At 40.8% G+C, this 13,102-nt stretch overlaps 1 protein-coding gene across 1 annotated transcript in view; it reads right to left on the bottom strand.

Moving 5' to 3' along the window:
- SPIDR (scaffolding protein involved in DNA repair) overlaps nucleotides 1-13,102 on the bottom strand; it is a 385,066-nt gene that overhangs the window by 49,979 nt on the left and 321,985 nt on the right. Inside the window, exon 7 of the mRNA XM_011972298.1 lies at nucleotides 10,677-10,817. Within this exon, the coding sequence (XP_011827688.1) occupies nucleotides 10,677-10,817 (141 nt within the window). The remainder of the gene's footprint in view (nucleotides 1-10,676; nucleotides 10,818-13,102) is intronic.

The following is a 13,102-nucleotide window of genomic DNA, read 5'->3' as shown; positions in this document are numbered from 1 at the left end:
CAATGCCTAGCAATGTCCAACTGGATGATTTACATTCTTCCTTGGGAAAAACATGGAGCACTTTCAAACTGTATCATGTTTCTAAATTACTTCTGATTTCCTTCTTCTACCGGTTTTGTTTGTAAAAACAAGACAACAAAGTCTTGGGTCAGTGCTGGCTGGATTTCTACTTTTTCAGTTAAGTAGAAAGAAAAAGCCTGAGGAAGAAGGGAAAAGCAACTTCTTACATGCTGGTTTACACTGCACAAGGTACTTCTATGAATGTGATCTCATTAAATTCTCCTAACAACTTTCGGAAGTAGATTTATCCTTGTTGATAACTAAGGATGGGATTAGTACCAATCAACCAGCAAATTTAAGAACCAATGTATTAACCAAGATATATGGATTCTAAAACCAGAGCTGTGAATCAGTGCCGAATCACAGCTGTCTCCCCTCAGTGATCAGGGCGCTCCTAGAAGTTTTTTTTTTTTTTTTTTTTTTTTTTAAACCAGCAAGTTCCCTTGAGTAAGCCTGGCCCACACAGTCAAATAATTCAGAGCTAACTTGGTTATACTGTGTCCCTTGGTCATGTGGGAGTAGGTAGTGGAGTGAGGGAGGAAGAATAAAGTCACTTTTGAGAACACTTCTAAAAAATTTGTTTTTATAGCCAAGAAAAATTTTTAACAGTTTGTTAGGTTCAGATTTCATCATTTATTAATCAGGTTTTTTTTTTTTTTTTTTGAGACGGAGTCTTGTTCTGTCACCCAGGCTGGAGTGCAGTGGTGTGATCTTGGCTCACTGCAACCTCTGCTTCCTGGGTTCAAGTAATTCTTCCTACCTCAGCCTCTCGAGTAGCTGGGACTATAGGCACGCGTCACTATGCCCAGCTAATTTTTTGTACTTTTAGTATAGACAGGGTTTCATCGTGTTACCCAGGATGGCCTCGATCTCCTGACCTCGTGATCCACCTGCCTCAGCTACCCAAAGTGCTGGAATTACAGGTGTGAGTCACTATGCCTGGCCAAATTGGGTTTTACTGAACACTGTGCTAACTGCTATAGAGGATACAAAAATAACACTTGGCCCTGAACAGCAGCCTATTTTTGGTCAAAAGATGGTCTAACCAAATTGAGTGTCCCTAATCTGAAATTCAAAACTTTTTGGGCACTGATGTGACACTCAAAGGAAATGCTCTTTGGAGTATTTTGGATTTCATATTTTCCCATTAGGGATGCTCAACCAGTAAGTATAATGCACATATTTCAAAATTCATAAAAATTGGAAATTTGAAACACTCCTAGTCCTAAGCATTTCAGAAAAGGGATGCTCAACTTGTACTGGAAAAATAAGTTTATGGGTGGAGGGTAAGGTCATTTTACTCTGAGTGCTTTCCCATGGGCCTCTGCCTAGAAACTCGAACCTATGAGTCCTAGCCAAAGGGCTCCTCCCCTGCTGACCAAAGCAGATGAAGGGGATGTTCACCCACTCCAGCAAAAGTGTTATTAACCTGCTGCTCTCTGGAGTGTAAATGCCTTGAGGGCAGGAGCTATGAATTCACATGCCCATGCTGTTTGTTAAATGAGTAAGTGAAGCCATAGCAACATACAGAAGACTGTAGTCAAAGCAGAACTTTTATCTAATTGACAATAAGGTGAACTTATTTTTGTTGAGTAGTGGTAAATACAGTCCAACAGTTTTAAATAGTTTTAGCTTCAGTAGTAGAAGGGTAGGTACTCAGGGCAGGAATGCTGGGAATGGTTAATGCTTAGCCTACACAGTTCAAACAGAATCTCTCAGATGGTTTGTGGTTCTCATTCATCCTCCTTCCTGTGATCAAACAGATGGGTGTTCCAAGCCTGATCACAGTCCCTTGTCTTCCCTTTGCATGCTTTAATCACTCTTGATTTTCACTCTCATTGATAGTGAAAGTAGATTACATAGAGTAGACATAAAATCAGGATTCTTATCTTAAGGATAAGAGATCTTCCACTGAAAGACAAAAGTGATGGCTGGTTTAGAGGGGTGCCTATTTTAATAAACAAATCCATGTTCTTATTTCCCCAAAATAGCCTTACTGGCCAAGGTTAATAATAACTGGCATTTCCTTTTTGAGCCCCTATTCCTTATGTTATACCTTTTTGATATATGTGGAATTATGCCCAGAAGTTCCATTGAGACACTATTCTTTTGCAACTGAACTTATGAAATATCTGTAGTTATTTTCATAAGAGCATAAGCACTTTCTAGACATTCAGTTCATTTTTCTTTTTTAAACTTGAGGTAAAATTAATATAAAATTATAGTAAGAAAATAATTAAATTAAAACTTCATAAAATTAGTCATTTTAAAGTATGCAATTTAGTGGTATTTAGTACATTCAGAATGTTGTGCACACACTACCTCTATTTAATTGCAGAATATTTCCATATCCCAAAGTAGACCCCATCCCCATTAGCAGTCACTCCCATTTCCTCTCTTCTCAGGCCCTGGCAGCCCATCTGCTGTCTCCATAGATTTGCCTGGTCTGGACATTTCACAATAAGGGAGTCACAAGGCATGAGACCTTTTGTGTCTGTTTTTTTTTTTTGGACTTAGCATCATGTTTTTGAGGTCCATCCATGTTGTAGCATGCTCCTTTTAGTTAGTTCACTTTGGATGTAATAAAAACCTATTTTATGGCCCATTTCATGTCTTCTCTTAAAAAATGTTTCCTTCCTTTACTTCCAGTTCTACTTCTCTGTTTGCATTGGGGTGATGTTTCAGGACAACGACCAGCTTGGTTTAATTGTATCCCTTTCAATTTTATTGATGCTATATCCCATATTCTTCTGACCTAAGCATATAAATTCCTCCTTTTTTCCCTCCTTAATTAAATCACTGAAGATTCATGACTGCTTAGCTGCTAATGAAAATGAAGAAACTAAAGCTTAGAAGTATAATATTGCTCAGTTTACTGTATTTCTACACATTCCTTTATTATTCTAATGAGAAAATAAGTCTTTGTAAATGAAAGATTCAACTTTTCAACTTCTGATTTTCCTCATTGTTCTTGTGCAAAATATACATTATCAAAATTATTTTAAGCAGATTAAGTTATTAAGATAAAGACTCTTTGTATAAGAATCAATTAATGTGTTCAAAGTAAAGCAACCAAATATATAAGGAAGTGAAGAAACAGTTGAAGCCTTAGAGAGTTATAAATTCTAATAATGCCATGTGTGACTTGGGACTAGGACTTTAGATTTAAAAAATATATTTCCTTTAAAATAAAAATAAGTCACGATCTCTATTAATCTTTGATTAGACTCACTAGTAAAAATGATTGTCAGTTTATAGTAACAACAAAGGCACTCAGAAATAAAGCAATTAAACAAAAATCAGAAAAACAGACTTCATCTTCCTAAAATGTAACCAATCCAAAGAAAATGTTTTGTAGAGCTTACTTTACCTTCTAAAATGCTCTACGTTTAAAATAAAACAAATCGCAATCCGGATGCTTAGAATGCATTATTTTAGCAGAAGACTTTACAAAGAGATACTTCACAATAGGTAAATATTGGTCCAAAAAACCCCAGTCTTAAAGGACAGTAAAGTTTAATTTAGACTTAAAATCCTAGTGGGAGGTAACATTTGGTAGAAAGAAAACAAACTATAGGGAAAACACAAAACGCATTTCTAAACTGATGAAGGGCTTGAAGTAACAGCATGCTGCTCAGGTAGAAAGTGTCTACTGCTGCTGCTCTGAGCAGTCCTGGTCTCAAGATTCGCATTCTCTCTCTCTCTTTTCTTTTTTTTGAGATGGAGTCTTGCTCTTTCACCCAGGCTGGAGCACAATGGCATGATCTTGGCTCACTGCAACCTCCGCCTCCCGGTCCAAGTGATTCGCCTACCTCAGCCTCCCGAGTAGCTGGGATTACGGGTGCACACCACTACATGGCACGCCTGCCTGGCCAGAAACTCCTGACCTCAGGTGATCTGCCTCTCGGCCTCCCAAAGTGCTGGGATTACAGGTGTGAGCCACCGCGCCCGGCCCAGCACTCTCTCTTAAGTGATACTTTATTTTCCTTTCAGACACTCTGGTGAAGTCACAGGAACAATTTTATTTTTCAAAATCATGAAAGAATTCTTAAAAATGTCCTTTGAAGCAGGGTTTCTAAGCATAGCAATTAAGAAAGAGATTCTGGACCTCAAACCCCAAGGGAAGTGTGTGGCTTTTTAAAAGGGTGGCCTTTTTGAAGAAGGAAAATCAAAGGAAGTAAATTACTATTGAAGTTTCTTACCCAAGGAGAGCTCTTACCACTACATATTTCCTGTTGAAGGAGCCTCTGAAATGATTCTCCAATAAATAACCCAGCCCAGTAAACTCATGTGGAATGATTCTTAAGGGTTCCCTCTCCAGCACTTTGGTGTATCCCAGTTTCACTCAGCTAGATGGAACGTGATGGGCTCTGTGGGAGACTGAAGACCCCAGCATCCTGCACAGTCACAGCTGGGCTGGCTGGTGGACCCTGGGCCAGTCACTCTACCTCTGTCTCAGGCCCTCTTCTGTAAGACCGGGTAGACGCTGAGCCTCCTCCTCTGTAACTGACTTTTGTGAAGACTAAAAGGAAAAGGGAAAGTGCAATGCATACAACTTTTTTTTCTGTGAAAAACTCATAATGAACACTCACACTCTTGCCATCCGTGATAAAGTGCTTTCACTGCATGCCCATGTTCACTTTCCCTTAAATTAGTGAGGACACCGAGGGTCTGTGTCCACAGGCACATGGCTAGTGTGGTTGTCACCTGCACCGCACACAGACCCTGGCACCAAATGGGTCGCCATCCTTACTGCTATAATTAAGCTCCAATAATTATGAAGTATAAAAATACACATTTAAATCTTGCTGACAAAAGTTCTAAGATTAACCCAAGAAAACACCTAATGTGCATCCCACAAATAAAAATTGTTTGCTTATCATGTGTCAGAAATTCTGCTATCTACAGAAAATATAATGGTAAATGAGAAACAGCACCTGCCCTGAGGGAGCCTACCAACCACCAGGCAAGTGTGAAATATGGTGGCTGGGCACGCAACTGACACACCCTCACTGACTGTCTACGTGTAGACACCCTACAAGGAACAGTTGTAACAATGATGAAGCCATCATAGGTCCATTAGACTCAGAGACCAGTGGCCCAGAGCATGGCACAGGCCACCACTGGAGGGGATGGAGGCAGGCGGGCACATGGCGCAGGCAGCACTGGAGGGAGTGGGGAAAGGTGGGCACCTGGCACAGGCCAGCGCTGGAGGGGATGGGAAAGGTGGGCACCTGGCACAGGCCAGCACTGGAGGGGGTGGGGGAAGGTAGGCACGTGGCACAGGCCAGCACTGGACAGCAGCCCTTGTATGATGCATCTATGATGCACTGGAGGACTCCTCATATGAATGTCATGATGTTCTCATATTATTCATCAAAAAAAGGGGCACACTCAAACCTATACCAGTGACATCACTCACTGACATTAAAACATGCGTCTGTGTTGGGCCACAGGCCAGCAGACATCCCACACAGTCCTAGGCACAGGCACCAGAGTGAGCTGCAAGCTTACCTCCATGGTGCTGGTGGAGAGGAGAGGGCATCCTGGTGGTGGCTGCAGCACGAGGCAAGTGAGGCAGTGCTGGGCCCTTAATGAGGGTACAGCATGAGACTGGCCTGTGAGGGAAAAGGGGCTTAAATAAAGCCCAGGAAACTAGTGCACAGGATAGCAGGGCAGTGGACTGGGAATCCCACTGGGGACTACAAAGGAACTTTCTATCCTGACTCGGATTGGTTAATTTCTGAGCATGCTGACTGAGCTTGGCTTCTGATATAAAGCTGATCACCACTTAATCTGCTGCCATAAAAATGGAAGTTCGTGTTTAGACAATAGCTTCTCATTGGCTCATTCTCTGAAATGCACTTCCTCCCCTCACCTTTTCATGGAAGCTGACCAGGGCAGCAGTCCTCGCCTTGTCCTCACTCCGCAGGGGATGAAATGGCTATGTGGGCCTGGGAGCTTGCCCTCCCTTTCCATTTTAGCCCTTAGCCCATGCCTTTCCCATTCTCTCCAGAGCTCCTACATCCTACCTCACCCTCTGCACCCCCTCCAAGGTGGGTGCTCTGAGCCTCCGCTCCCTGTGTGGGTGCTTGCCAGGTGGTGCCACATCACCAGCTATCCTTCTGAGTCTCCCCTTGGCTCCTACACTGCTCTAAGTGTAGAGGAAGCGAGCTGTTTTGTGCTCCTGACATGTGCCACAGCTCCTGAGAGCTCCCTATGTATCACTTCTCTGTTCTCCTTCCTTCAACTGTGGGAAAAGTTTCCAGCCTTGTGGCCCTATCCCAATCTCTCCCTCAATTTCCCATCTATTGTAGGTACAGGAGTAAAGATAGTCTTACTTCATTTTTGTGTTTATGACCTCTTCTCTTCTTCACTCAAAAACTCATATTGAACCTCATTTCTCCAGAACCAATGCAAAATCCCTAATAATAGGATTTAGGCTTTATCTAGCAGACTTTATACCTCAGTATATTCTGGTTTGGGATAAATCCCCCAAATCTCGCACACAGCTCAGTGCCATGGCAACTAGCTGGGAGCATAGTACAAATAGGGACTAAATAATATTTACTGAATAAGTGAGTGAATTATCTTATTTATTTATTTATTTTTTTGAGGTGAAGGTCTCACTATGTTGCCCTGGCTGGTCTCAAACTCCTGAGCTCAAGCGATCTGCCCACCTTTGCCTCCCAAAGTGCTAAGTTACAGGCATGAGCCACTGCACCCAGTCATAATCTCTCTTGAATAAACCCTCTTACTTCCCCTTTTGCATCTCTCTCTCTCTAAATCCTATATTTGTATTCACAGATAACATCTCACCAATTTAGAGACACTTTTCTTTCTGGTAGATCAAGATGTTTAAAGCTTTTGTTCTCATTTCTTTCATGAAACCTTCTGGGATCAGTCAGCTAAGGTCCAGTTATTTCAATCATCAACTACTCTAATACTTCTACCTGTCCTGTTTTGGGTTGAAAGGGACACAATTCAAGGTCAAAGACCATGTCAGTTGCTTTCTTTGTCATTCTCAACACCCAGACAGCACCCTCTGTAGACACTGAGTATTGACAAAATGCTCTTCAGTAAGAGCTTCTCCAGTACATTGCTGTAAAAGGGCCCTTCAAGCGGCCTACAGAAAATAGTACCTATAAATTAATAATGTATTTTGGACTCAGTGGTTGTTTTAACAAGTTGGGAAATAAATATCAGATTTTTGAACTGAAAGAGGTCTCCTTTCCCCACTCTCCCCAAAAGAATTTGTTAGCTATAGTTTCTATACCTATGATAGGTTAACATATTTCAGGGAATTTCTTTTCTTTTTCTCAGTATTGCCCTGGCAAATACAAATAAAAGCATATAATAAACAGCAATAAAAAAATAAAGTTCACACACAGAATTATGACACCAAAGCCCTGTGACTTCTCAGCTTGTTTGGCCTACTAAAGTGCTGCACAGGCTACTTGGGAGGACAGAGGTCGGTGGTGGGCGGGGAGCTGGGCTGGAGGGTGGCCCTTAGTAGAGAGTCACTGAGGAATAGCAGGAGTGCCCTGGAGAGGAAGGAAGCACAGGCTGTGCTGCATGTTCTGCGGTGAGCATATATCAGACTGGCACTGTTGTGAAAACTGTACAGTTTCTAAACCAAAGCTCGGGTTGTTTTTCTGACTCTTCTTCCTCTGACCAGTCGACATAGACACTCAAATCCAAAAAATTAGTCTGTCAGAGAAACAAAAGCTATGCTGCTGTTTTTCTGCGAGCCTCTGGACTAAAGTCCCCTGCAACACAGTCACTCAACAGCAGGTAGGGCTGAGTGATGTTTCATCACCAGAACTGTGGATCAGATGAAATTTATATCTGGTAGGCCAGATCTAAGAGGCTCTGTGACCTAGCCCAGCCATACAACTATCTTCCAATTGGGAAAAGGTTATTTTCTGTATTAGATACTGAAATTATAAAATTAATCATTTTAGCTTGAATTTGGGGAAGTATATTTTGTTAAGGTTTATGAGAAGTGTATTTTGTTAAAGTTTACGACAGTTGCTATGAAACACAATAATTTGGGGGAAAAAAAAGAGAGACAATGTTGTGTTTACTGGGCCACGGATGGATGATGTCACTAATAAGCAATTATAACATCCCCCATTCCAAAACGATTTAATAATTTGTTTTGAAGAAATATAGCTTCCAAAAGAACAAGAAAACAATCTAAACATTTATTTGGATGTTTTGCATGGCAAAATATAATTAAATATATAAAATAATTAATCCGTATCTAAAAAAGCATCAAATACTAGTCACCAACTTTAACAAGGAAGGAGGTTCAAAAGTTTATCAGTAAATGAATTTGTTGGAATACTCAATGCATTTCCCATGGAAAAAACATTTCCCATGTAAATGTTATAGATGGTTAGGCTTCTAGTGCCAACCACAAAAACTAGATTAAATGTTAGGTACATGTATGGCTATAAAGAAGAATGGTGAAAGAACAGGACCTTTAGAGAGACAAAGATTCCCAGGTCCTGTCTGGCTGCGTCCTTCCCCAGCAGTATTTCCGTAAGATGCTACGTCCTGCAGTCTCCAGCCAGAACAGCTGCCTCTGGCCTGGAGCACAGCTGGAACATCCTGTGGTGGGAGCCCCCTCATGTCCTTGCCAGGCTTGGATGGGTGGCAGCCGAGTGAAAGAGCCCTCCCCTCTAAACGGCCCTGATGATTACCATAACTACACTTAGTCTTCAGATGCTTGTGAGTCTGAAATGTTTACAATGAGTATTTTTTTCTTTTTGAGACAGAGTGTCGCTCTGTCACCCAGGCTGGAGTGCAGTGGTGCAATCTCAGCTCACTGCAACCTCTACCTCTAGGGTTCAAGCAATTCTCGTGCCTCAGCCTAAGTAGCTGGGACTACAGGCATGTGCCACCATGCCCAGCTAATTTTTTATTTTTATTTTTAGTAGAGACAGGGTTTTGCCATGTTGGCTAGGCTGGTCTCAAACTCCTGGCCTTAAGTGATCAGCCTGCCTCGGCTTCCCAAAGTGTTGGGAGCCACTGCGCCTGGCCTGCAATGAATATTCTAATGAGGACTAAAATGAGGTTCAGTCTTAATAAGGGTAAGACTCATGTGACCCAACCAAGCTTTTCTCGTATCTAGACATGCTTTTCAAATATCTGGATGAATCGCATTCCCCAAACACATAATGCAATTAAATTATAATACAGCTGCCTGTTTAAAACAAGAGGAAGTATTTATTATAAAATATAGCTGGCCGGGCGTGGAACCTCACGCCTGTAATACCAGCACTTTGGGAGGCTGAGGTAGGTGGATCACCTGAGATCAGGAGTTTGAGACTAGCCTGACCAACATGGTGAAATCCCATCTCTACTAAATACAAAAAATTAGCCGGGTGTGGTGGCAGGCGCCTGTAATCCCAGCTACTTGGGAGGCTGAGGTAGGAGAATTGCTTGAATCTGGGAGGCAGAGGTTGCAGTGAGCCAAGATGGCACCATCGCACTCCAGCCTGGGTAACAAGAGCGAAACTCTGTCTCCAAAACAAACAAACAAACACACAACAAACCAAAAACCAAACCAAACCAAAACAAAAAAACACAAAACATAGCTATACAGATCAATAAAAATGTGCTCTTATCTACTCAGGGCTTACAGGGGATATGTCTCCCAGGAAAACAAGTTCTTGGGCAGACCTGTCACTCAGCAGTATGGTATGCCAGGACTCAAAGTCAAGGCCTGTAGGAGAGCTAAATGCCTACTGAGGTCAGTCAAGGAAATGCTCACTAAACACTCACCGTTTAGAATGGCCATAGCCAGAGCGGTCATGATGCAAACTACCGAGGATACTATCAATAAATGCTCCAAAAGCAGAATATCATACACTCAGAATGGGACATTTTCCCCCTCCAATACAGTTATAGCTCAGATGTTCTATAATTAAACAAAACATCAACAAGAGAGCTAAAATAACACACTACTTAAAGAAAGAGATGTAATAAGAAGATTGAGAAAAACCCAATTCACTATATGACTGGGTAGTTCCATTAAAAATGTTTCTTTTTTTTTCCCCCCCTAATTCCTAGATTAGAATGATTACTGGAGCTGTAACAGGCACAGATAGGCCAGATCTTTGTAACACTCCACCTCTGCCTATCAAAAACAACATTTTAGGGCGAGGTGCCATGAAACCTGGCAGAGAACAATGTTTGCTTATTTTGGAAAGTGCAAAGACATGACAACTTAAGAATTTTGCTTAAAGCTCACAAAATGTTTTTTCACTAAATTAGGTTTTCATTTATACTTACCACCCAAAGATGCTTTATTGTTACAGTGAAGAAAACACACAAAAGACAAATCTTCATAATTAAAACACATATATAACATTTTAATCTTCTTTTAATAAAATTATGAATCATGAAACCTGCCTAATTCTTTTTGTTCTCAATTACAATTCTTCCCCTAAAGATACTTTACAGGTTCCACTCAACTTCTGGCCTTGTTTTATGGGCAAACTCTAGGATCCTGGTTTACTGCCTTTAAAAATAAAATTAGAGACAAAAGACTAATAAAAAGAACCAACAATTGTAGCAAACTGGATGCCATTCTGGCACGTTCTCACCTTCCTCTGGTGGCTTTCTGTAGAACCTTCATTCCCACCAGGCTGCAAGACTTCCCTTCCAACTGTCTTGCCTTCGACATGGTGAACTCTAAGTGCACTTCACCGAACATTCCACAGGCATCTTGTACCAGAAGGCAGGGTCTGTAAAAAACCATTCACATTTGTTCTTTGAGGAGGCAGTTTGGATTAATGCAGAGATCAAGATTTCCCTCTTCTTCTTCATTAGAAAGCCACTATATACTGCTATGACTGGCCAATATAATTTAAATAAATTAAAGAAAAACCAAGGGAAAAAAAAAAAAGAAATTCACTGTAGTCATCTTCCTAAATGGGTGAGTCAGGATAAAAAAAAAGTTGAATTCAAGACATTCTTTCTGTATGTGTGCATGCAGGTGTTTGAACCACCATCCACAGGCATGAAACTAAAACCTAAGCCAAATATGGTTGAAAAGTACATCAAGATGACCATTCTCTTAAACCAAATATATTACCTAGAAACAGAGTGTCCTTTTCCCATTTTTACCCTGTTTCCCATGAAAGAAATATTTGTTTTGTGTGGATGCTCAATACTGAGAAAAGCTGCAGGATAACATTACGGTGAGAACAACAATATGAGGCGTTCTCTGAGACAGTACACATTTAGAGACATGCATACCCCAGCAGGATAAAACCTGGTGTTCCAGCTTGCAGCAACACAGCCATAATGGACAGCCAGTGACATGATGGGATTCCCCCTAGTTTTTAAGTTTAGATGGTGTTATTCATGAAAGCCTATTTATGACTGAATTTCCAATCCTTTCGTTTTATAACTGAAGTAAATGAAGTTTATTTATCAAAAAATGACACATTCTCAGAAAACATTTCATGGAGGCTGAAGAAATTATAGTCAGTAAATAACATCACAAAATGGACATAAAAACTATTCTAAAGATAAGAATGTGAAAAAAAATACATGTTGGAGGAGAACAGATGAAGTCAGGAGCCTTAAGTGCTGCCTTGGCAAAAGGGTCAAGAACTGTAGACTCCTTGATGAAGTCTCCCAGGCCCACAGGGCCAGCTGGTTTGCAAGAGAAGCAACAATATATCCTGTCTGAAAAATAGCACCTTTACTTGGATTGCTAGTTCACCATGGAGTAAAGGCCAAACAAAGATGTGCTCCAAAAAAAATCAAACACTCAGAAACAAACCATCATGTGGGAACAGTCAAAAGAAATAACACTAGACCTGCTGGGGACTTGAGATATTAGAATTAATGGATAGAAAATATAGAGTAACTGTTTTAAAGAGGTAAAAAGTCCCCAAAATATGAATAGGAGACAAGAAACTCATAAAATGACTTGATAGATTTGAAGAAGGATGAAATCACACTTTCAAAAAGGAAAGCTACATTTACTGAAATAAAAATATTCATTGAGTAGGTGTAACAAATGGCTATATGCATCTGAAGAGTGTATATATGAGATCTGAGGTATAAATCTGAATAAATTACTCAGAATATAGCTTGAGAAGTGAGAGGAAAAAAACATGAGAGAAGGTGCAGAAATACAGAGGACAGTGAGAAGGTCTAACATGTCTAATAGGAATTTCAGTAAAACAAGACAGAGGAGGGGAAGCAATAACATGTAGATTTATAGTGACTGAGAATTTTTCCCACCTGATCTAAGATACAGGAAGAAAAACAAATACCAAGTAAAGCTGGCCACAGTGGCTCACACCTATAATCCCAGCACTTTGGTAGGTTGAGGTGGGAGGATTACTTGAACTGAGGGGTTCAAGACCAGCCTGGACAATGTAGTGAGATCTTTTCTCTAGGAAAAATTTTTAAAAAAGTTAGCTGGGTGTGATGGCGCACACCCATGGTCCCAACTACTTTAGGGGCTGAGGTGGGAGGATCACTTCAGCCCAGGAAGTTGAAGCTTAAGTGAGCTGTGATCATGTCACTGCACTCCAGCCTGGGCAACACAGCAAGACCCTGTCTCAAAAACAAAAACAAATCGGGGGAAAAAAACCCAAACAAATACCAAGCAGTACAACTAAATGGAAATCCAACTAATAAACTCACCATAATGAAACTAGAGAATACCAAAGACTATGAGCTGTTAAAAGCAAGAAGCACACAAATAAGATTTTCAAAGCACACACAGTGAGATTTAGAAGACAGTACATCTGCAAAAGAATACAAATTTGACTTAAATCAACCTTCTAAAGAACAATGAATGAAGCCAGAAGACAGTGGAATATTTTCAGAATTCTGAAAGCCATCTCAGAAGTGTATCAGCAAAACTCCTTTCAAGAATGATGGTAAAATAAGGACATCTGAATTTTTTTATTTTTATTTATTTATTTTTTTGAGATGGAGTCTTGCTCTGCTGCCCAGGCTGGGGTGCAGTGGAGCGATCTCGGCTCACTGCAACCTCCATCTCCTG

This window comes from Mandrillus leucophaeus, unplaced genomic scaffold, assembly GCF_000951045.1.
Source record: "Mandrillus leucophaeus isolate KB7577 unplaced genomic scaffold, Mleu.le_1.0 Scaffold1282, whole genome shotgun sequence".
Classification (NCBI taxonomy): domain Eukaryota; kingdom Metazoa; phylum Chordata; class Mammalia; order Primates; family Cercopithecidae; genus Mandrillus; species Mandrillus leucophaeus.
The sequence above is the reverse complement of the archived record's forward strand: the minus strand, read 5'-3'. Positions and strand labels throughout refer to the sequence as shown.